The sequence below is a fragment of the Staurois parvus genome, unplaced genomic scaffold (assembly GCF_062004578.1).
Source record: "Staurois parvus isolate SC_StPar_1 unplaced genomic scaffold, SC_StPar_1.0 ptg000303l, whole genome shotgun sequence".
Classification (NCBI taxonomy): domain Eukaryota; kingdom Metazoa; phylum Chordata; class Amphibia; order Anura; family Ranidae; genus Staurois; species Staurois parvus.
The window spans coordinates 16,309,322-16,335,343 of NW_028318099.1; the positions used below are offsets into that span (position 1 = coordinate 16,309,322).

At 44.3% G+C, this 26,022-nt stretch overlaps 1 protein-coding gene across 3 annotated transcripts in view; it reads right to left on the bottom strand.

Annotated features, from left to right (window-relative positions):
• The window catches only part of SEMA4G (semaphorin 4G), a 300,010-nt gene that overhangs the window by 148,599 nt on the left and 125,389 nt on the right, over positions 1 to 26,022 (bottom strand). For all 3 annotated transcript variants that reach the window (XR_016313584.1, XR_016313583.1, XM_089683293.1), the window contains exon 3: positions 11,488 to 11,636. Coding sequence is in view for 1 of the 3 variants with exons in the window: in XM_089683293.1 (XP_089539419.1) it covers positions 11,488 to 11,636 (149 nt within the window). In the remaining 2 variants the exon portion in view is untranslated. The remainder of the gene's footprint in view (positions 1 to 11,487; positions 11,637 to 26,022) is intronic.

Consider the following 26,022-nt stretch of genomic DNA (forward strand, 5'->3'; position numbering starts at 1 on the left):
TCCTTTTCACATTCTCCTCTTTGTCTCTGCTTTGTTGAAACAAAGTTGATGCTAATGTAAATATGAGTATAGCGTTCAGGCACATCCAAAGAATAGAAAAATGTGTATCTTTTGAAAGCATATGCCCAAGTACAGGCACTCACAGTCATTCATGGGCTTCCAGTTGGGGGATATGCGTCAGAAACTACACTGGACAAACTCAGGTGCCTAACCACTTCATGTCCGAACACTTTTACCCCCTTCCTGTCCAGGCCAATTTTCAGCTTTCAGTGCTATCACACTTTGAATGACAATTGCGCAGTCATGCAACAATGTACCCATATGAATTTTGTGAGACAGATAAAGCTTTATTTTGGTGGTATTTATTCACCACTGGGATTTTTGTTTTGTTTCTTGCTATATAAATGAAAAAAAAATTTTTACACTGATTGCATTTACACCCATAAAAGGCTGTAAAAGCAATCATTTCTCCTTCTCTCTGGCTGCATTCTTGCAGCCATTGAGAAATACAGTGTGAGCTGTGATTGGTCACAGCTTGTCACATGGTACAAGGCTGATGTGAATAGCCTTGTACCATGTGATCTCTGTGATCATTCACAGATTTCACAAGTAGTAAGCAATGATGTCAGAAGTGACATCTTGCTTACACCTATTCATGTGATCACTGATTGACCAATCAGTGATCACATGATCGGGACCTCACACAGAGCGCGCACAATCCAAAATGGCGGGCGCCGTTTAAGAACGGCAACCCGCCGCTGCACTGACACCTTCTGGCCGTTTATATACAGTGGCCGACAGGAAGTGGGTAAAGGATAAGTTCGCCTTTGAAACATGTTACATGTTTAACCTGTTTTTAGGTATGAGGTACAGGTAGACAGATATGTTGAGAGTCTGCAGGAGCCAAAAATGGGGGGAAAATGTCAGTGCGTCTTATCGAGCGAATATGGAGTGGCCGGTCCGGTATTTCCACCGCCGCCAACATGTCAGAATACCGGGCCGGCCGCTCAGCTCTTCTCTCCTGCAGGACCTCACCTGTTCCTCTGTCCAGCACTGTAGTCTTCCCACACCGGCTTCTGTGACAGCCGGGTACCCACTGCGCATGCGCGAGAAGCGCTGCGCTTTGTGAATGGTCCGGCGACTTCTGGGACATATGACACATGGGGGTTTATTTACTAAAGCTGGAGAGTCCAAAATCAGACTCCCTTCTGCATAGAAACCAATCAGCTTCCAGGTTTCATTGCCTAAGCTTCATTGAACAAGCTGAGGTTAGAAGCTGATTGGTTTCTATGCAGAAGGGAGTCTGATTTTGGACTCTCCAGCTTTAGTAAATAAACCCCAGGCTGTCTCTAACCTATATATGGGATTCTGTTGTCACGTACATTTTGTTTATAGAAATAAAAAAGTGTATAGACACAGTAAAATAAAGCCACAAACAGTTTAAAATGTATTTTAAATAAAATTGACCCCAAAACAAATATAGTTTCTCTTTTTAAACTGCACACAGTATTTTCCCACATAGCTAATTAAAAAGAAATACAAAACCTACTGAAAAATAAAGAAAAGCTCCAGACAAAGTTTTTATTTTCCCATACAATGGGGCTGTGCCTGCACTGCATGGGTTAACTGCTCACTTTTGTCTAGGGCATTGCAAAGCGGAGATACACTTGCCTAATACCCCGATCCTCCGAGTATAAGACTGGTCCCCCCCCCCCCGCACGCTAAATGTCTTGTGAATGGACTGTTCCTGATGTCTTCATACCCATAGACTGGCTCTGGACATGAGTATGGCAAGAAAAGTATGGCCTTTCCTTGCTCCCCTGGACAACACTTAACCCATGCAGTGCAGGGGCAACCCCACTGCATGGGAAAAATAAAAATTTGCCTGGAGTTGTTCTTTAAAAATACATGCTAAGAGAAAGCTGAAATAATAATGTCTCTTTCAAACTGGAAAGTGTAACAAGTACGTCCGTTGGTTTCGCACGGCTTTATGTCATTTCCTGGAATCTATAAACTTTGTACTAGCCTATGCTGAGTCACATTGTTTGTTATAAGTTAAAATATTGTCTTGCTGTAGTACCGTAAAAGACTTGAAGTACATGACACTAATTCACACTGCAAGAACTCTTCTGTACACAGATGAAGAGACCAGAGCAAGAGTTGCCAAACTGCAGTGGCTTGAGTCACCTGACATGCTGTGTGACTTGGCACAGAAAATCCAGAGCCGTCTGCCCTGAGGACACAAGGAGTGTCTGCAGATCAGCCGCTTAGTCATCGACATGCTGAGGTCAAGGATCAAATATGTCATTACTGCTGTCAAACATTAAATATCTTGCTGACAATAGTACTGATACCACTATTTGTTATGGTGACTCACAACCTGCTTAAGGCTTCTAGTCATTTAAAAAACACACACAAGCTACTACGCCTATCTTTCGCTTTTTATCTTTTTTAAGTAAACCAGTGGCTTTTCTGGCCACCAGGAACTGTCACCGAGGTCCTTCCTTTTGCCTACACCCTGCTACTTCTTTTTACCAAGTTACCCAGTAAAAGCTTATTTAGACCTTGCCGTTTTAAAATAAGTTTTTTTATGTAAAGCCCAGTTGAATCCCAAGTTTAAATCAACTTAATATATTTGATGTACATCAAAATAAAAGGTAGTAATTGATTTACACTTTGTCTTCTTTCCAAAGCAGCCATATTCTGAGCAGAAAAGCCTTCCCCCTGCCAGCAACTGCAGAGTGGAACCCTTGTTCTCTGTGTAGAAGCCAGAATCATAACTAGAATCTTCAAGGCCCCATGGCAAGAAACCATGAAGGCCCCCTCTCCAACCTCCTGGGTCCTGGGGCCCTTTACTACTGTCGGGGGCCCTTTATTATGGTCTTGCGATAAGACCCCTTCCTGCAGTCTTGGGTAGGGTTTCCACCTTTTCTTTAAGCCAAACCCGATGATTTAGCAGTGCACAGCAATTTTTTACATTTTTGTAGTAAACACTATACATATATTTTTTATTAAATTCTAATTATATGTATTGAATCACAAGAGTTCCCCTTTACCTCTGAACTCGCAGAGTTCCCCTTTACCTCTGAACTCGCAGAGTTCACCTACACTGTAAGGGGGGTCTCTGCAGACTCTGATTTAAGGAAAAACAGTGAGAACTCTAATTTAACGAGGAGACTCTGATGTAAGGGGGACACTGCAAACTCTAGTGTAAAGGGTATCTTTGATGTAAGGGAGTCCCTGATAACCAGAGCCCCCCCACTTATATCATTCCCAGCATTCCCCTTTAATCACAGTTCTCAGAGTCTCTGTTACTTCAAAATCTACAGAATTTCCACTTACACTGTAAGGGCCCTTTCAAGCGGGCAGACTCTGGCTAGCTCTTGGAGCCCTCCACAGTGGCGGAACTCCAGGGCCCAGAGTCTAGAGTCTCAAGTGCGACCTTTGCGACCCTGGTAGTTCCACCACTGGTAGAAGCATATTCTCAATGCAGAGGTCCAACATGCACCCTACTGAGTTCTGCAATCAGCAAAGCTCATTTTCTCTGCTGATTGGAGAGCTCTGGGTCTGACTCAGTAAGGGAGTGTGTGTTGGATCTCTTCAAACAGATCTCTGTTTACCCATCTGCAGCATACTGGCAGGGAAAAGGCTTTTCTACTGGCTGTGGCCAATTTAAAAAAAAAGACCTGCAAGGACCCATTCATACTAGGAACTACGTGTGAAATGCACAGGAACACTGTGGTTCCTTTGCATTTCACATGCAGTTATGTGCATTGCGATTTCAGCCGCATTCAGTTTGAATGGGCTACAATTGCACCACACCAAAAGTAGTGCATGCAGTAATTTTTTTAATGCAAGACAACTGGATCGCATGGTACAAACATCCAATGCAGGCAAACACACTGTTTATGTGACCTGCTTTTGGGGTTGTTAACTCTGGATTGACATTCATAGCAGATCGCAAGGACAGTGCAATTGGAATGTGATGTGGGAAGCTACACAGGAATACAGCTTTCCTGCACTGCATTCTAGTGCAAATATGCCCTCAGACTTTGCACACATTTCAATTCAAGTTCAATTTGGCTTTAAACCAATTAAACCGCATGTTGATGCATGTTCCAGCATCCTGTTGATAAACGTTTTCATTGGAGATAAAAACCCATAGGAGTGAATGGCCTGCAAAATCAGGAGTTGGAAATGAGAAAACAGCAAACAGGTCTGATTTGCCCCTTACTGCCCTTCTTCACCTCCTTATTGGGTACAATAGAGAGGAGGAGCCAATAGGGATGCAAAGAAAGCCGAAGATCAACTTTATCCCAGTGCCCAGAATTATGATAAGCTAGGTGTGCTACCAAAAGAGTACCTGTAGGTGCAAGCTTGGGTTGTGTGTGGGTAGAAAAATCCATAGGTTTGCCTTTTAGATGGAACATATTATTTTTCTTTATGTTAAAGTGGTTGTAAAGAATTAGAGTTTCTGAACCTTAAAGGATAAATTCACTTTTGGGAACATGTTACATGTTCCACCTGTTGTTAGCAATCTGCTGACCGCTGGTGTAATTCTTTACAGGCGCAAAAAAAAAAAAAAAAATAGTAAACCCAGATTTTTTTACCTGCAAAAAAAAAAAAAAAGAAAAAAAAAATGCATTTATTTTTTTTTTACATGAACTTATCCAATAATGTATTCTATTCATTAAGATAAAAATCCTGCTGTGCTGCACAGCCCCCCTTACACTTACCTGAGCATGATCCCAACCAGCAATATGCTCCCGGCTCTGTTCCCCCTCACCGCATAGACTGATAATGGTTCCTGCTGCTGGCAGAGGGAGTGGGGGGGTGGAACCGAGCAGCCCTGTCTGTGTCAATGGATTCAGTCAAGGCAGTATGGGATTGAGCCCGCACAAGTGCCCACATGGGTAACAGCTTCCTATGGGAGTACTTGCCAAAGGGCAGGAGCCTGGAGCACCGACGTGAGACCCCAGAAGATGATTGAGGCTGCTCTGTGCAATACTATTGCACAGAGCAGGTAAGTATGACATGTTTGTTATTTTAAAAGAAAAAAAAACCTTTAAAGCAGAGCTCCACCCAAAAGGGAAGACTGGTCCCCCGCTCCCCATTAAGGATTGGCACCTTTGGGGAGTGAGGGGGGGGGAGAGCAGATACCTGAAATTGACAGGTACCCACTCCCACTTACGCTGTGATCGCCTAGGCATTTGGAAGTGGAAGTTGTCCTCCCCCCCTCCCTTCCCGTAGTCTACTGTGACATGCGACAGGTCCCAGAAGACTACAGGGCCATTAAGGAAGCGAAGCACTACTCGCATGTGCGCAGTGGGCACCCGGTGCCCACACTGAAGATGCCGGCGCCTGGAACACCAGATGGCTGGTGAAACGGGCTGTGGGGAGGACACCACAGGATTGTGGGACAGGTGAGTGGCTTGTTTTTTTTAAAAGTCAGTAGCTACAGTTTTTTTTTTTTTTTCACAGTGCGACTGGAACTCCACTTAATTGTAAGTGCACTTTTTATATAAATTAACATGATCAGCTTAAAGTGTAAGCGTATTGTTAAAAAGGCTCACCTAAGCACTCCTCATCCCTATTACACATAATAATCTTGCCTTAAAGTGATTCTAAAGGCTGGGTGTTTTTTTAACTTAATGTATTCCCTGCAGTAAGGTAAAAAAAAAAAAAAAAAAACACCCCACTAACTCCCCCACCCCTTTTCTAAACACTTACCTAAGCCTGTCAGCAATCCAGCGCTGTACCTGACTGCAGTCTTCTCTTCCCTCTCTTCCTCTTCTCACAGAGGCTTGGGCAGCAGCAGGAGCCATTGGATCCTGCTGCTGTCAGTAAAATGCTGTGAGGAGCGAGCAGGGGTGGGGCTGAGCCACACTGTTTGTGTATGGCCACAGGCAGCCCAGCTTAGGAGCGAGCCTGCAGGTGTGCCCCCATAGCAAACGGTTTGCTATGAGAGCACAAAGAGAAGAGGAAGAGCATGGAATAGCAGAGGGCCCCAGAGGAGGAGGTTTGGAGCTGCTGTGTTCAAAACCATTGCACAGAACAGGTAAGTATGACATGCTTGTTAATTTAATTTGCAAAAATTCTGTGCTTTACATGGATCAAAATTCAGCTGATTCAATAGAGACTGGCTGAATTTGGATCCATGTACGGACACTGTGGTTGTAGAAAAGGTGATCTACCAACTGACGTCTGTACAACCACCCTGTGGAATTCCTCTATAGCTATTGCAGGATACACTGATCAGTGTTGCAGGCTATATACTGCAATAGCTATAGGGGAATGTAGGCTACAGTATATCATGCATTCCCCTATAGCAGTGATGGTGAACCCGTGGCACGCGTGCCACAGCCGGCACGCCGAGCCTTATCTGTGGGCACGCCAGGAGAATCCAGCGGCGCGCTGTCTTCCCGGCTGTAGTGTGCGTGACAGCCGGGTCCCAAGTGCGCATGCACAAGAAGCAGTGACCTTTGTGAATGGTAAGGTGGTACCTGGGACACATGACAGATCCCAGAAGCCGCCGGACCAATCACAAAGCGCAGCGCTTCTCGCGCATGCGCACTGGGCATCCGGCTGTCCGACGAGCGCCCACACTACAGAAGGCGGGAAGACAGCGCGCGGCTGGATAAAGGAACAGGTAAGATAAAAAAAAAACTCTGCGGAAGTAAGAGCGGGTACCTGTCAAATTAAGGTACCCGCTCCCCGCTCCCCCTCCCTCCCCAAAGGTCAGCAGTCATCCCTGTGCTGTCCGCAGTCTCTTGTCATCCCTGTACTGTCCGCAGTCTCTGGTCATCCCCTGTACTGTCCGCAGTCTCTGGTCATCTCCTGTACTGTCCGCAGTCTCTGGTCATCCCTGTGCTGTCCGCAGTCTCTGGTCATCCCTGTACTGTGTCCGCAGTCTCTGGTCATCCCTGTACTGTGTCCGCAGTCTCTGGTCATCCCTGTACTGTGTCCGCAGTCTCTGGTCATCCCTGTACTGTGTCCGCAGTCTCTGGTCATCCCTGTACTGTGTCCGCAGTCTCTGGTCATCCCTGTGCTGTCCGCAGTCTCTGGTCATCCCTGTACTGTGTCCGCAGTCTCTGGTCATCCCTGTACTGTGTCCGCAGTCTCTGGTCATCCCTGTACTGTGTCCGCAGTCTCTGGTCATCCCTGTACTGTGTCCGCAGTCTCTGGTCATCCCTGTACTGTGTCCGCAGTCTCTGGTCATCCCTGTACTGTGTCCGCAGTCTCTGGTCATCTCCTGTACTGTGTCCGCAGTCTCTGGTCATCCCTGTACTGTGTCCGCAGTCTCTGGTCATCCCCTGTACTGTGTCCGCAGTCTCTGGTCATCCCTGTACTGTGTCCGCAGTCTCTGGTCATCCCTGTACTGTCCGCAGTCTCTGGTCATCCCTGTACTGTGTCCGCAGTCTCTGGTCATCCCTGTACTGTCCGCAGTCTCTGGTCATCCCTGTACTGTCCGCAGTCTCTGGTCATCCCTGTACTGTCCGCAGTCTCTGGTCATCCCTGTACTGTGTCCGCAGTCTCTGGTCATCTCCTGTACTGTGTCCGCAGTCTCTGGTCATCTCCTGTACTGTGTCCGCAGTCTCTGGTCATCCCTGTACTGTGTCCGCAGTCTCTGGTCATCCCCTGTACTGTCCGCAGTCTCTGGTCATCCCTGTACTGTGTCCGCAGTCTCTGGTCATCCCTGTACTGTCCGCAGTCACTGGTCATCCCTGTACTATGTCCGCAGTCACTGGTCATCCCTGTACTATGTCCGCAGTCTCTGGTCATCCCTGTACTGTCCGCAGTCTCTGGTCATCTCCTGTACTTTCCGCAGTCTCTGGTCATCCCTGTACTGTCCGCAGTCTCTGGTCATCCCTGTACTGTGTCCGCAGTCTCTGGTCATCCCTGTACTGTCCGCAGTCTCTGGTCATCCCTGTACTGTGTCCGCAGTCTCTGGTCATCCCTGTACTGTGTCCGCAGTCTCTGGTCATCCCTGTACTGTGTCCGCAGTCTCTGGTCATCCCTGTACTGTGTCCGCAGTCTCTGGTCATCCCTGTACTGTGTCCGCAGTCTCTGGTCATCTCCTGTACTGTGTCCGCAGTCTCTGGTCATCCCTGTACTGTGTCCGCAGTCTCTGGTCATCCCCTGTACTGTGTCCGCAGTCTCTGGTCATCCCTGTACTGTGTCCGCAGTCTCTGGTCATCCCTGTACTGTCCGCAGTCTCTGGTCATCCCTGTACTGTGTCCGCAGTCTCTGGTCATCCCTGTACTGTCCGCAGTCTCTGGTCATCTCCTGTACTTTCCGCAGTCTCTGGTCATCCCTGTACTGTCCGCAGTCTCTGGTCATCCCTGTACTGTGTCCGCAGTCTCTGGTCATCCCTGTACTGTCCGCAGTCTCTGGTCATCCCTGTACTGTGTCCGCAGTCTCTGGTCATCCCTGTACTGTGTCCGCAGTCTCTGGTCATCCCTGTACTGTGTCCGCAGTCTCTGGTCATCCCTGTACTGTGTCCGCAGTCTCTGGTCATCTCCTGTACTGTGTCCGCAGTCTCTGGTCATCCCTGTACTGTGTCCGCAGTCTCTGGTCATCCCCTGTACTGTGTCCGCAGTCTCTGGTCATCCCTGTACTGTGTCCGCAGTCTCTGGTCATCCCTGTACTGTCCGCAGTCTCTGGTCATCCCTGTACTGTGTCCGCAGTCTCTGGTCATCCCTGTACTGTCCGCAGTCTCTGGTCATCCCTGTACTGTCCGCAGTCTCTGGTCATCCCTGTACTGTCCGCAGTCTCTGGTCATCCCTGTACTGTCCGCAGTCTCTGGTCATCCCTGTACTGTGTCCGCAGTCTCTGGTCATCCCTGTACTGTGTCCGCAGTCTCTGGTCATCTCCTGTACTGTGTCCGCAGTCTCTGGTCATCCCTGTACTGTGTCCGCAGTCTCTGGTCATCCCCTGTACTGTCCGCAGTCTCTGGTCATCCCTGTACTGTGTCCGCAGTCTCTGGTCATCCCTGTACTGTGTCCGCAGTCTCTGGTCATCCCTGTACTGTGTCCGCAGTCTCTGGTCATCCCTGTACTGTCCGCAGTCTCTGGTCATCCCTGTACTGTCCGCAGTCACTGGTCATCCCTGTACTGTCCGCAGTCACTGGTCATCCCTGTACTATGTCCGCAGTCACTGGTCATCCCTGTACTATGTCCGCAGTCTCTGGTCATCCCTGTACTGTCCGCAGTCTCTGGTCATCTCCTGTACTTTCCGCAGTCTCTGGTCATCCCTGTACTGTCCGCAGTCTCTGGTCATCCCTGTACTGTGTCCGCAGTCTCTGGTCATCCCTGTACTGTCCGCAGTCTCTGGTCATCCCTGTACTGTGTCTGCAGTCTCTGGTCATCCCTGTACTGTCCGCAGTCTCTGGTCATCCCTGTACTGTCCGCAGTCTCTGGTCATCCCTGTACTGTCCGCAGTCTCTGGTCATCCCTGTACTGTCCGCAGTCACTGGTCATCCCTGTACTATGTCCGCAGTCTCTGGTCATCCCTGTACTGTCCGCAGTCTCTGGTCATCTCCTGTACTTTCCGCAGTCTCTGGTCATCCCTGTACTGTCCGCAGTCTCTGGTCATCCCTGTACTGTGTCCGCAGTCTCTGGTCATCCCTGTACTGTCCGCAGTCTCTGGTCATCCCTGTACTGTGTCCGCAGTCTCTGGTCATCCCTGTACTGTCCGCAGTCTCTGGTCATCCCTGTACTGTCCGCAGTCTCTGGTCATCCCTGTACTGTCCGCAGTCTCTGGTCATCCCTGTACTGTCCGCAGTCTCTGGTCATCCCTGTACTGTGTCCGCAGTCTCTGGTCATCTCCTGTACTGTGTCCGCAGTCTCTGGTCATCCCTGTACTGTCCGCAGTCTCTGGTCATCTCCTGTACTGTCCGCAGTCTCTGGTCATCTCCTGTACTGTTCGCAGTCTCTGGTCATCTCCTGTACTGTGTCCGCAGTCTCTGGTCATCCCTGTACTGTTCGCAGTCTCTGGTCATCCCTGTACTGTCCGCAGTCTCTGGTCATCTCCTGTACTGTGTCCGCAGTCTCTGGTCATCTCCTGTACTGTGTCCGCAGTCTCTGGTCATCTCCTGTACTGTGTCCGCAGTCTCTGGTCATCCCTGTACTGTGTCCGCAGTCTCTGGTCATCTCCTGTACTGTCCGCAGTCTCTGGTCATCTCCTGTACTGTTCGCAGTCTCTGGTCATCTCCTGTACTGTGTCCGCAGTCTCTGGTCATCCCTGTACTGTGTCCGCAGTCTCTGGTCATCTCCTGTACTGTGTCCGCAGTCTCTGGTCATCCCTGTACTGTCCGCAGTCTCTGGTCATCTCCTGTACTGTGTCCGCAGTCTCTGGTCATCCCTGTACTGTGTCCGCAGTCTCTGGTCATCCCTGTACTGTGTCCGCAGTCTCTGGTCATCCCTGTACTGTGTCCGCAGTCTCTGGTCATCCCTGTACTGTGTCTGCAGTCTCTGGTCATCCCTGTACTGTGTCCGCAGTCTCTGGTCATCCCTGTACTGTCCGCAGTCTCTGGTCATCCCTGTACTGTCCGCAGTCTCTGGTCATCTCCTGTACTGTGTCCGCAGTCTCTGGTCATCCCTGTACTGTGTCCGCAGTCTCTGGTCATCCCTGTACTGTGTCTGCAGTCTCTGGTCATCCCTGTACTGTGTCTGCAGTCTCTGGTCATCCCTGTACTGTGTCTGCAGTCTCTGGTCATCCCTGTACTGTGTCCGCAGTCTCTGGTCATCCCTGTACTGTCCGCAGTCTCTGGTCATCCCTGTACTGTCCGCAGTCTCTGGTCATCCCTGTACTGTGTCCGCAGTCTCTGGTCATCCCTGTACTGTGTCCGCAGTCTCTGGTCATCCCTGTACTGTGTCCGGAGTCTCTGGTCATCCCTGTACTGTTAATTAGTTTGCACTACTGTACGAGTTGTTTTTTCTAAACCAAAAGCTCGATATTCAGGTTTCATTGCAGTGTTGGCACTTTGAAAGAAATAAGTTGGTTTTGGGTTGCAGTTTGGGCACTCGGGCTCAAAAAGGTTCGCCATCACTGCCCTATAGCTATTGCAGGATATACTGTAGCCTGCAACACTGATCAGTGTATTCTGATGACGAGGAAGTCTCCCTGTTGTCAGGATACCGAGGAGGAATCCCCCATCCACCTCACCAAGGTGGAATCCCCCATCCACCTCACCAAAGGAGGAATCCCCCATCCACCTCACCAAAGGAGGAATCCCCCATCCACCTCACCAAAGGAGGAATCCCCCATCCACCTCACCAAAGGAGGAATCCCCCATCCCCCTCAGGTTGCCCATGGATGGACTGTGCATTACAGATCGCAGCTTCTGCTTATCCCTCTCCATACTCCAGCGAGTTACTCCAACTGAGATCCCGCACACAGAGGAAGTAATGGGCCTACCGCACTGCTGTACACTCAGAATACTACCCGCTAAGCCAACAAGATTAGACAGAAGACAATGTAACTTACAGTTCTGCGGGATCTGTGAGAAATGTCTGTGGCATTCAGAGAAAAGATGGCTCCTCTCGCTCCCACAAAAATAATTCCATTCTCATCCTCCAGCAGTAACGTGGTGTAATTCTTCACTTTATCACTAAATCGCTTGGCATCAGAAAGTTCTGTGGATAAGAACACATCACATGGTTACATTTATTACTTTGCAGATTACACACACTATTCTCATAGCGAAAGCATTAACCAGGGACCCAGCAGAACGCTTCAAACACAGCAGAATACTTGATTACCAACATTGTCGCATTATTTTACTCGAGGAACATTATAAAGGATAACACGAGCAGTCTTATAACTGTACAGCACTATCCATTCATGTATAACCCCATACAAAGATTTACACAACACTCACAAAGAGAAGCAGTATTAATTTAACTAGTACAAACGCAACATATCGCTTCTACAGAATATAATTAAGAATAAGAGCCATTTTTAATAAACTATGTGGAGTTCATAAACATATCCAGTGATGCACAAACAAAAATCAATACAAAAGGTTTTGCACACAAAGAACATTTATTACAAGGAATTTTTCTCGATTTCCAGAGTAACCGTTAAAAATTAATAATTCCATATTCTCTACTGAAATTTGGAAGCCCTCCCTAAAAAAAAGGGGTCCCTAGATATCTGGCACCTACTCTCCCCCAAATGAATGAGTAAAGGGGAAATGTCCTTCAGTTTAACCATTTTCAGCCAGAGCCATTTTAGCATTTTTTTTCACGTTTAAAAAAATCATAGCCCTGAAGTTTACCAAAAACACCCAAAACATTCTATATTTTCAGACAGCAGAGACCCTGGAGAATAAAATAGTTCTACTTCCACTTTATGTCTAACTCAATGTTCGCAAAATGGTTTAGCAAGTGCAAAATTTCAGTAAAAAAATTAACTGAACTAAAGTTAAATTTAGGGTACTCAAACACAATATATTACCCACTTTTTGGAAAAATATAAAAGATGAGGATCTACTAAAGCTAATGAAGTGCAGACTGCAGAGCATGCGCAAATTGAAGAGTGCTGCTGTGGTCAGGGAAAGTGACAGCCAGGGTGGATAAAAATCAATGATAAAAAAAAAAAAGAAAAAAAAAAAAGGATTTTTTGGATTTAAATCAGATTTTTTTTTATTTAAATTGGATTTTTTTTGAATAAAATGCTTTTTGAGGAAAATATATTACCATCCAAAGGTTATTCCATCATGAAATAAAGATGCATTTTTTAATTATGTAGAATAAGGCTGTATATGTTTAATTTTTTTAGTAAATAAATGCCATTAATCCATTCACAATGTCATGCTCTTCCAGAGGTTTTTGTAAGATTATTGGGCAGTTTCTCTGCCTACAAGATATTATCACAGATACTTGGTTTACTTTTGCAGTTCTCAAAACTGAATTTGACTCAGCGGAGATCACATGCCTCTTCTTCACAGCAAAAATGTTATAACATGAACAGAGTTAAGAAAAAGACCTTAATCCTAACTTCTACAAACCTATGAATACAGAATCAACCCCTTCAGTGCTAAGTTTCAAGAAGTTCAGTGAATAGAATAGAAACAATATTTTTCTGATTGTTTGGAGTGGAATAGATCTGCACAAGAAGAAAGTGTGAGGAGGAAGGGGCTGACAGTCTAAGTTTCTTAAAATATATATATTTTGTTTAGCCAAATTAGTTAACAAACATGGATGTTTAAGCAAATCACATATGCTGGAATGTTATTGTTTCAGTTGAATAAATCTATTTAAATTGTTATTATTAAGGTAATGATTATTTTTCTCCTTCCTAAGTACAACAGAAAAGTTGTCCAAATATGAATGATTAACCTATTAAACTGGGGATAAAAAAAACTAGCATGAAAAGTTGTTATTCTAAAAATCTTCATCTACTTGCATATTAAAGTTATACCAGCAAGAAATAGTCTATGTAGAAAACTATGATTTAAATCAAGCCTTACTGACTAGTGATTTAAATTGTGATTTAAATCGTGATTTAAATCAGTTTGATTTAAATCAAATCCACCCTGGTGACAGCAGAAACCAGAATTACGTTTTACATGTCAGTTCCAGGTTCTTAGTAGGAACATCAAAGAATTAATGTTTTCTGGTCTTCCTTCCCTCTACCGAGTGGCACCATGCCTGTCCAAGGTCGGCAGATGGAAGCACAAAGCCCAGGGAAACATGGCAGAAGCACATGCAGAGGAGGGAATCGACTCGTGCCAGGGTGTGTGGAAGCAACTGGGTGGCTTTACAGCCACTGGGTTGATTCCATCTGATAGCCTGCTTGTCAGATTTACACTTGTGTAAACCCCCCCGAAGATGTATGGCATTAGTAATAGCTGCAGTAATACCACCAGTAAATGAATGACTTCCTGCAGCAGTAGTAGCCAGTAATGCTGCTGCTATAGAAGGCCAAATCAGCCCATTTAAACTTGCTTGGTCACCGAAATTTCAAACATGCAGAGTTTGGTGCAAACGTGAACCCCATACCTAGTAATCAAAATCAAAAATGCTTAAGGATATTTAGGAATGGAATGAATAATTTGGGGTGGAGTTCTTAAGACGAATATGGGAAGTAATTTACAATAAACCTATAGCTTTGTTTGTTTTTCAAATGTACATATAAAAGTTTAGATAAACATAATTTCACTGGTGAGCATTTATATTTTTGAAAATGCATTTCTGCTCATTGCATTTCAGACTCTGCTTTCTTGTTGTGCCTTCCTAATCCTTACACTTCACCGCCAGCTTCAGTCTGACAGAAAACGATGGGCTCTCGGCAGTCTCTAATGAATATATGACACACTCATGCTGCTCACTGCTAATCAATGATGACTGTCAACAAGGTTGCCTAGGCTTTAGACAATACTTTTTTTCATTACATAAGAACAAGGCATGTATTATTCAAAATTTTCATGTGATTTGTTAATTTGGAGATGGGCATTATGAAAAATGATGAAGAGCTCCAAATACTTGCAAGTCAACACCCCTTCTTTATATATTGCAAAATATCCGCCCATGAGCCGAGTGACGTCCTGTTTTCGCAATTCTTTTTCTGGTAACGTAAATAGCTGTGAAAATATGCAAACAGCACATCACTCAATCTGTACTTGGCCCAGTCTTCATCTCCACCTCATTGCTGAGTCACCTTTATGATAAAGAGCATTACTGACCAATAATGAGGTGATGGAGACTGGTCATTTACCGCTCGGACCACGCTACTGTGCAGCCATGTTAATACGAGAGAGGCTCAAAAAAAAAAAAAAAAAAAAAAAAAAAAAAGGGGCAGTCCTTTTGGATTTTTGGCTTTGGCTTTATTAGATGCAGTGGGATTCCTTGGGATCCAAAACCTCTATCACAATATTACTTTATAGGGCTGCTTTTCAGGATTAGATAAATGATTTTGAAGAGGGTAGCTCCCACGTAAAAGACAGATATGTGATCTCCAATTGGGTTGGCGAGTTTAAGACAGACTAGACCAGGGGTGGGCAAACTTTTTGACTTGAGGGCCGCAATGGGTTCATATATTGGACCCGGGGGCCGGACCAAGAGTAGATGAATGATGTGTATGTGTCATCCATAGTAAGTATAGTAATATTCCCCCATAGTAAGCATAGTAATTAATCCCCCATAGTAATTAATCCCCCATATAGTAATTCATCCCCCATATAGTAATTCATCCCCCATAGTAATTCATCCCCCATATAGTAATTCATCCCCCATATAGTAATTCATCCCCCATAGTAATTCATCCCCCATATAGTAATTCGTCCCCCATATAGTAATTCGTCCCCCATATAGTAATTCGTCCCCCATAGTAATTCATCCCCCCTATAGTAATTCATCCCCCATAGTAATTCATCCCCCATATAGTAATTCATCCCCCATAGTAATTCATCCCCCACATAGTAATTCATCCCCCACATAGTAATTCATCCCCCATATTAATTCATCCCCCATATTAATTCATCCCCCATATAGTAATTCATCCCCCATATAGTAAGTCCCCCATATAGTAATTCATTCCCCATATAGTAAGTCCCCCATATAGTAATTCATCCCCCATATAGTAAGTCCTCCATATAGTAATTCATTCCCCATATAGTAAGTCCTCCATATAGTAATTAATTCCCCATATAGTAAGTCCCCCATATAGTAATTCATTCCCCATATAGTAAGTCCTCCATATAGTAATTCATTCCCCATATAGTAAGTCCTCCATATAGTAATTAATTCCCCATATAGTAAGTCCCCCATATAGTAATTCATTCCCCATATAGTAAGTCCTCCATATAGTAATTAATTCCCCATATAGTAAGTCCCCCATATAGTAATTCATTCCCCATATAGTAAGTCCCCCATATAGTAAGTCCCCCATATAGTAATTCATCCCCCATATAGTAAGTCCCCCATATAGTAAGTCCCCCCTGTGTCAATTCACTTACCTTTGGTCCGCGCGTTCCTCTCGTATTCCCGCGCCGTTCTGGTCTTCAGGGAGGACTGTGAGAGGAGTTCGTCACGCTGCCCCGCCTACATCCTGGCTGCCCCGCCTACATCCTGACAGCTGCAGAGTCCTGACGTCCGAGAGGAGGGAGGGGGGCGGCCATCCGAGAGGAGAGGAGGGGAGAGGAGGAGAGGAGGGAGGGGAGAGGAGGAGAGGAGGGAGGGGAGCGGGCGCCCGGCACACAGGAGAGCCGCATCTAAATTTGTAAAGAGCCGCGGCTTGCCGACCACTGGCCTTGCGGGAGCCTAGCTCCGCGGGCCGGATTAAAAGGTCCGCCGGGCCGTATACGGCCCGCGGGCCGTAGTTTGCCCATTGCTGGACTAGACGGTCACAGACGTGAACCCATAGAATATAGCCCCTATGGTTACTGTAAATTGCAAACTGAAGCCTTCATAGACAGATTTGTTTTTCCAGCACATCCCACAGATACTTAATTGAATTGAGATTTGGAGAATTTGGAGGCCAAACCAACATTTCAAACACATTGTTGTGTTTCTCAAACAATTCTTGAACCATTTTTTGCAGTGTGGCAGAGCACATTATCCTTCTGAAGAGGTCACTGCCATCAGGGAACATGGTCTCCAAGAAGGGGTGTACTTGGGCAGCAACAATGTTTAGGTAGATGGCACATGTCAAGTAACATCCACATGAATGACAGAACCAAAGGCTTCACCAGCAGAACATTCTCCAAAGCACCACACTGTTTCCGCTGCTTTGCCTTCTTCTCATACTGCATCCTGGTGCCATCTCTTCCCCAGGAAAGCAATGCACAGGCACCCAGTCATCCACCTGATGTAAAAGATCCCTCACACCAGGCCACCTTCTTCCACTGCTCCGTGGTTCAGTTCTGATGCTCACGTACCCACTGAAAGCACTTTTGGCTGTAGACACGAGTCAACAATTGGTCTACGCAGCCCCAATGCCCATTTTTTCTTCTAACACACCAACTTCAGGGACAAAATGTTTACTTGCTGCCTAATATATCCCATGACTTTCAGATGCCATTGTGACAAAATAATCATTGTTATTCACTAAACCTAATCAGCAGTCAAAGTTATAGCTGATTGGTGTATACACTGTATAAACATGTCTACATAAGGTTTGTTAACCTCAAAGTGTTTATTATAAGAGAAAAAAAACACTTAAAAATACTCCACCAGTGCTGCAAATATGTAGCAATGACCAGGTCAGTAAAAATAACCCAATATACATATTATGTGTTGATCATCTTTTCAATATGGAATATTTTCAGTAAGGACAGAATGGATGTGTACATGTTTCTGTAGTCAGTAGAGAGGTGCAGTTCAATGTTCACCTACCAGTGGCTCACATGTTTGTGGTTACTAAGCAACATCTTCCACCGACATGTAGCCGGAGGGAAACCAGCACTGTTCTTTATGCTGGCTGCCAGTCACCATGGTGTGACCGGGGCTTACAAGATGGTTCATGGATTCGGCACATCTGCTGACTCAGTAATCTAATCTCCATGAACGATTACAAGCTCGAAGCCGTACTGCCTAGAGCAGCAATTGCCTCCAAGCAAATAGCAATGACTGCTATAGAAAGAACCACTGATATTTCACAATGGCACATCTTAGGGAGATGTTAAATATAAGCTAAAACGAGGTGTAAATTCAAACCGTTCCTGATTTTAAAGGGGTGCTGCAGGTCTGGTAACTTGGTAAGGTAAAAATAATAAAACAGGCCATTTAGTTTTGGGCTGAAAATCTTAGATTAAAAAGGCCTGTGGTTTTTAAACTGCAATTTCAGTGCAGTGATATGACATCCTAGGAGGATGCCTATCAATGTACCCCACATAAAACACCGTAAAACAACACCGTCTGACAACATTCTGCAGCACCAATACTGAGGTATAAACAGTCCCATTACAATCACACTTCCCTGAAAGGTAAAATGCTTGGGAAAATGTACAGAATAGGAAAAGACCCTTACAGCTGACCTCAATTCAAAAACTAAGGTTAGGGCCACATCTCCAGGATGTTGCTAAGTGACCAGAAAGGGCAATGGAAGCAGTAAAATACTCACTAATCATCTGGTAAGAAATCCTGCAGTTCAGATGGTTGTGCTTTAACCCAAGCCATGTCTGCCTTTCAGCCAAGAACTGGCTGTGGAAAACAGAAATTCTATCAATGCCTCTGCCTAAAACATTCTCAACTTTAGGAACACTTACCATCTGATAGGCCGGTATTTTAAGCCATCATTTTCCTTTTGTTAGGTGACATTCGAGGCAGATGGACCTAAAGTCAATTTTTACTTTAGGTTGGCTGAAGACCTGGCTTATAGAGCCTGATGGACAACGAGTAAACCCAAATGAATGTACCAAAGATAAGGATTTAAAAGACCTCCCAGTACATTTTATTGTTCCCAAATTCTAAAGGTGAAGAGCATAGTGCATGTAATCAGGGAGATCACCCACCAATCCATAGTCTCTGCATGGCTCTGCTGTGAGTTAAACATCCTGACTTTGGTGTATATGTGCTTTAAAGTCCAATGAAGAGTGTACTAGAGAGTATTCAACACCAGCTATACAGTATTATGGGTTGTCTAAAAGTTACACCAAAAGAATACAATGAAGAATCCATTCCAGAGAGAAGGCATACCTGCTGAGCTCACAGGAGAGCCCTGATTGTCACTATCATGCCTGAGCAGGGTGATATCACTGTACCAAGGTTAAAAACAGTAAAGGACATCTAGCAGGCTATCAAACCCTGCCGTACTGCACACAAAACTACATAAAATTTTGGGTGGAGGTAAAACTATACATTATTCACCCCTAGCAGTTATCAGAGTTCATCCTTGCCACCTTGCCATGTAAAGCTACATACAGTCTTGTCAAAGGACGCATGATCCACCATTTGGCACATATAAAAAAATTCAGTGGACACGTTCATAAGCATTGCAGGTAATGGAGCCCCTCCCTGTGAAACACTCTGGTATCAAAGAGGCTTTCACTCAACTCATTGCTCTTCTCATTTTTCTAAAACTGAACACAGTATATGATGTTATACATTTGTAAACTAGTATTATAGATGTATACTCATGAGGTGTGACTATACAATTCCAATTCTACGAAAGGTAGAACGCTCTGTAAAATCTACATAAAATCAGAATGCTATGGTTTGCATTTTTTTATTTACAGTAGAAAAAAGAAAATGTTGTCAGAAATCAGGCAGAGACAGAAAGTGCAGGTAAAACCACACCTTTAATGAAAGAGTAAAAATAATAGTTCAGGACCGTAGTCAAAACAGAAGCCAGGGTTCGGATGCCAGAAAGGGTAAGAAGATGAACCAGGGTCAGGAAACCAAAAGTCAGCGTAGTCCAGAGCCAAAAATCAGGAACAGGAACTGAAAAGTCAGCCATATCGAGTTATAGGCATGAACACACTACAGACCATAGACCACGCAAGGGCAAGGAGGAAAAAAGCTAAGCTGCTACAAATAGCAAAAAGGGCTGGCTGTAGACTGGACTAACGAGCCAGGTAATGGTATCCAGGTGAATCACTGTGGAAATGAGTGGCTGGTAATTAATCAGCAGTTGAGCAGCTTCTGAGCACTGAAAGAGAAGAGCTGCTCATTAAGTAGCAGGAACCCAGCCCTGACAAATGTATCAAATGTTTAAAATGAGAAAATATACAATTTTAAGAAAAAAAAAGGTAATCTTGAAAATGAGGGCAGCAACACGTTTCAAAAAGTGTGCGACAGGGCAATAAAAACCTGGCAAAATAAGTTGAAGTAACAAGGAAGAGCTGGAAAGCATTTTGCAATTAATTGACATTAAGTCAGTACCATGATTGAATATTAAAAAGACATCTTAGAGAGTCAAAGAATCTCAGAAGGAAAGATGGGCAGAGGTTCACCAATCTGTGAAAAGCTGTGCCCAAAAGTTGTAGAAAAATTTCAGAACAATGTTTCTCAACATAAAAGCACAAAGACTTTAAACAAATCAATCTACAGTACATAATATAATAAAAAGATTCAGAGAATCTGGAGAAATCTCTTTGCAAAAGGAACAAGACCAAAACATAATATTGGATGTCCGTGATCTTCAGGCCCTCAGACAGCACTGCATTACAAACAGGTATTGTTCTGCATGGACTCAGAAATACTTCCAAAAATCACTGTCTGTGAACTCAGTTCGCCGTGCCATCCAAAAACGCAAGGTAAAACACTATCTTGCAAAGAAGCCACCGTATCGGAACATTATCCAGAAAAAACACTCTTCTCAGAGCCAAAGCTCATTTAAAATGATCTGCTGCAAAGTGGAAAACTGCTCTGTGGTCAGATGAATTGAAATTTGACGTTCTTTTTGGCAACAATGGTCAACACATCCTCTAGCCTAAAGAGGAGAGGGACCTTCTAGCTTGTTATCAGCGCTTCAGTTCAAAAGCCTGCATTTATGAAAATGTCCAAATTGGGCCCAAAGTGTCAATATTTTGTGTGGCCACTATTATTTTCCTGCTTTAACCCTCTTGGGCATGGAGTTCACCAGAGCTTCACAGGTTGCTACTGTAGTCCTCTTCCACTCCTCCATGACGACATCACGGAGCTGATGGATGTTAGGGATCTTGTGCTCCTCCATCTTCCATTTCAGGATGCCCCAAAGAGGCTCAATAGAGTTTAGGTCTGGAGACATGCTTGGCCAGTCCATCACCTTTATCTTCAGCTTCTTTAGCAAGGCAGCGGTCGTCTTGGAGGTGTGTTTGTGGTCGTTATGTTGCAATACTGCCCTGCGGCCCAGTCTCCGAAGGGAGGGGATCATGCTCTGCTACAGTATGTCACAGTACATGTTGGCATTCATGGTTCCCTCAATGAACTTCAGCTCCCCAGTGCCGGCAGCACTCATGCAGCCCCAGACCATGACATTCCCACCACCATGCTTGACTGTAGGCGAGACACACGTCTTTGCACTCCTCCCCTGGTTGCCACCACACACACGTGACACCATCTGAACCAAGTAAGTTTATCTTGGTCTCATCAGACCACAGGACATGGTTCCAGTAATTCATGTCCTTAGTCTGCTTGTCTTCAGCAAACTGCAGCATTTTTGTGCATCATCTTTAGAAGAGGCTTCCTTCTGGGATGACAGCCATGCAGACCAATTTGATGCAGTGTGCGGCGTATGGTCTGAGCACTGACAGGCTGACCCCCCAACCCTTCAACCTCTGCAGCAATGCTGGCAGCACCCATACATCTATTTCCCAAAGACTACCTCTGGATATGACGAGCACGTGCACTCAACTTCTTTGGTCAGCCAAGGTGAGGCCTGTTCTGAGTGGAACCTGTCCTGTTAAACCTCCACATGGTTTTGCCCACTGTGCTGCAGCTCAATTTCAGGGTCTTGGCAATCTTCTATAGCCTAGGCCATCTTTATGTAGAGGAAAATGACTAATTGGGCCAAATTTGGACATTTTCACTTAGAGGTGTACTCACTTTTGTTGCCAGCGGTTTAGACATTAATGGCTGTTTGTTGAGTTTTTTTGAGGGGACAGCAAATTTACACTGTTATACAAGCTGTGCACTCACTACTTTACATTGTAGCAAAGTGTCATTTCTTCAGTGTTGTCACATGAAAAGATATAGTGAAAATATTTTATGATATTACCAAAAGTATTGGCGCACCCCTCCAAATCACTGGACTCAGGTGTTCCATTCACCTCCATGGCCACAGGTGTATAAAAAGCACCTAGGCATGCAGACTGCTTCTACAAACATTTGTGAAAGAATAGGTCGCTTTCAGGAGGTCAGTAAATTCAAGTGTGGTACCGTGAAAGGTTGCCCTCTGAGCAATAAGTATATCTGTGAAATTTCCTTGCTGCTAAATATTCCAGGTTCAACTGTTAGTGGTATTACAACAAAGTGAAAGCAACTGGGAACAACAGCAACTCAGCCACCAAGTGGTAGGCCACGTAAAATGACAGAGAGGGCTGAGCGCATGCTGAAGCGCACAGCGCACAGAAGTCGCCAACAGTCTGCAGAATCAACAGCTAAAGACCTCCAAACTTTGTGTGGGCTTCAGATTAGCACAACAGTGCGTAAAGAGCTTCATGGAATGGGTTTCCATGGCTGAGCAGCTGCATCCAAGTCTTACATCACCAAGTGCAGTGCAAAGTGTTGGATGCAAGGTGTAAAGCACGCCGTCACTGGACACTAGACAAGTAGAGACATGTTCTTTGGAGTGATGAATCATGATTCTCTGTCTGGCAATCTAATGGACATTTCTGGGTTTTTCAGTTGCCAGGAGAACGGTACTTTCCTGACTGCATCGTGCCAAGTGTAAAGTTTGGTGGAGGGGGATTACGATGTTGGGTTGTTTTTCAGGGGTTGGGCTTGGCCCCCTAGTTCCAATGAAGGGAACTCTTAAGGCATCAGCATACCAAGACATTTTGGACAATTTCGTGCTCCCAGCATTGTGAGAACAGTATGGGGATGGTCCCTTCCTGTTCCGCCATGACTGCGCACCAGTGCACAAAGCAAGGTCCATAAAGACATGGATGAGTGAGTTTGGGGTGGAGGAACTTGACTGGCCTGCACAGAGTCCTGACCTCAACCCAATAGAACACCTTTGGGATGAATTAGAGTGGAGACTGCGAGCCAGGCCTTCTGGTCCGACATCATTGCCTGACCTCACAAATGCGCTTCTGGAAGAACGGTCAAACATTTCCATAAATCCTAAACCTTGTGGACAGCCTTCCCAGAAGAGTTGAAGCTGTTATAGCTCCAAAGGGTGGGCCAACTCAATACTGAACCATATGGACCAAGACTGGGATGCCATTAAAGTTCATGCGTGTAAAGGCAGGCTTCCCAATACTTGTAGCAAAATAGTGTGTGTGTGTGTGTATATATATATATATATATATATATATATATATATATATATATAAAATTAGTCTAACAAGTTTAGGTTGTCCAGATCTTTATGAGACTACAAGAATTCCTAGACAACCATGAGAACATATGGCATGTTGCAGAAATGAATCATATATTGTGTAAGAGGATTAGCCCATTCCTTTGCATGTAGTGGAATAATTTTATAAATGTTTCTGCACATAGTCAATATAGAAATACATGAGCAATCTCACAAGTGTGCAGACGGCAATGGAAGGCATATTAAGATTTATTGCTGCAGGACAAAACAATTATGATAATGTAAACACCTTCCAATGGTCTGAATTAATGAGGACTTTATTTTTTATTGCTCCTATAATCCACTAGAATGTACACCAACAGCAGAGTATTGAACTGTGAATTCATAGAAACTGTTCAGTTGAAAAGTAGCAAGTCTTATTCGAAGGAAACACTGCATCAGATTACTTGTAAATGGAAAAGGATTGACATAGGATGTAACAGAAGATTATTATTAAATACTAAGTAATATTATTATAGCCTTAGTGCTACTACTATTACATTAAAATAAGTTAAATACAGTTGAATGGCTTGTCAAACATCAACGATCACAGATAAAAAAAAAACTCAGTTTTCTTCCTATATATTTAAAGAACAATAAGCAGAGGGTGTTATTAGGGTGCCTTTCATTCACAGTGTACTGGTGCCGAGAGCGGCTCTGGCAGTGGGGTGTGCGTGCCTAAAGCACTGCGTAAACTGGCAGCACTATATAAGTACCTAAAATAAATTGTGAATGCAGCCTCAGGGGAGGAAGGGGTGACCTGGGAAGTGTGAAGCCCGGCTTTAAAATAAACATGTAGTCGGAGAAACATTCAGCTTCTACCGAAAATGTCTGGCTCCCGCTGGCAATACGTCCTCGTTACCTAACCTGGGATAAACATGCAGAAAATAAAGTTAGGGTAAAGCATAGCTCCTAATCTGCCTACTTGTTCTGGGTCAATGTCTCAGACTATTTGAGGTATTGGATCAGCAATGCTTACATTTTCCTAGATACAGGTTTCCATATAAACTGTTCTATTCCATTATAAACTGTTAATAACAAAGAACAGGCAACACTTTCCCCTGTGATCTGTTCCATTATCATCTATAGTATTCACAATACTGTAGTAAACATCTCTGCCATAAAAAAAAGGCAAAGGAAAATCGGGCTCTGATGTTCCTCATGTTTAATAATTGGTTATTAGGCTAAAACAATCCCATTAATTCAAACTGCTTCTGAAAGTACTTCATTTTTCTGACCTAGTAGTTGACCTCATTTTTGATATGCACTCAGGGAATAACTAGCAGACTCTCATCCGGTTCTTCTAACCGCAGGACTTTTCTCACACAAGGTAAAATCCCCCAGTGGCTTGTATGGAAGAGTGTTGGTTTTTACAGTGGACTAAGGAAGTTAATTGTTCTCTTGTAGATTCCAGTGAATGCTGAGCCATAAAAATAAGTGTAATTCCAGAAAGAAACGCTTCTACCGAGGAAAAACATAAGGTTAGCTACACCCAAAAACACAAATACCAATTTATTGGTGTAAGAAGGATAAAATCTGATGTGCAAATTATTTCCTGTTGTGCAGTGCTGCTTTACTGATCCCTTATAATGGTGCCTTTCCTCTGCTCAATCAGTGTGGTGATTCGGGAGCTAGAATCCACAGGAGGCCGTGATTTCCCCCCCCCCCCCCTTAGGGTCCTTGGGAATCCCCACACCGCACATTGAAGTTTGGAGCCCCAGCTACACCACTTAGCATTTTTAAAGTTTTAGATCCTCTTTATCACCCTACTCCTAAAGAAGCATTTCATGTGAAACGTGTTGAATGAGACTGCATTCACCAGAAGACCAGCAGCAGAATATTGATTATTTTAGACCCTTTGGACCCTTCTATGCTATTATAATGGTGAGATTTGTATACTGGTTCCTGGTGCAGCCTTTCCAGGGGTGTGATGTATATTGCTGTGCTGGAACTTATTTGTTTTAATAATGCAACTTGGTTTTATGTCTTCAATGATTACTAAAGAATAAGCATTTATATCTTGTGTGTGTGTAGCTTAATGAAGGGGGTCAAATTTTAAAGCTCCATGCACACTGGCTTAAAAAAATGGCAGTACTTTTGCAGAAAAAATACTAATTCTGAGTGTTTTTGTAATAGCTTCTTTTTCTGCCAGAAAAATGCTCTCAAACACACAAAACAGAAGGGTTTTTTTTCTGCCTCTAAACACCGAGCTTAAAAAATGCCTATATACTACCAAATGTGCATGGACACAGGATAACAGTTTCTTCTACAGGCAAAACGTTAAAAACACCTCTAAGATCAGCACTTTTTTAAGCCAGTGTGCAAGGAGCCTAAATCCCGTTTTTCATTTTATTTTGTTATATATATTTTGGGATGTGGTGTGGAAGATTGACCCTCGACAGGACCTTTGTTGCATATTCAGTTAGAAAATTGGTCAAACAGACCTGTGGGTACCATTCAATATTTGGCATGATACAGGTGTTAAATCACCGTGGTTTTTAGCCGAAGTATGGGTATAGAGGGGTAAAACATTTTGTACAAGAGTTTGTTTAGCAAATGTGGGAGTTTTCCCTGCAGGAAAGCCCATCCCACCTAACCAAAGGCTCGTTTCGGTCAGTTCATATAAGATAGGAAGAATTTAGTACATAGGTAGATAAAGTGTAACTGGCCAGTCACTCAAGTTGTACTATCCCAGACCTGCCTACAAAAGACAATCTGGTCAATGGTAAGTTTTGGGGTTTTTTTTAGGAGTAGCCAAGTATTTGGCACAGAGCTTCATGCCACCATTTAGCAAAGAAATCAGTTGGTAAGAGGTCCATAAATACATTTCTAGGCTTCTCACATTACAAGTGGATGAAAATCTGGTAAGCTACAATGAGCAAAACATTCTGAAATTTCCTTGTGTAAGTTTTCTTGCTACTTGGGTTTTTGGCATGATTTTCAGTGCTAAGGTTGAACATTATAGTTCATGAAAGAAAGCCCCTAAGCTCTATCCTCTCTCTAACTTTTAACCAATGACGTTAAAGGGAACCAACTGCCACTAGGCATATGCAACAATCCAAATATTCACCTTTAAAA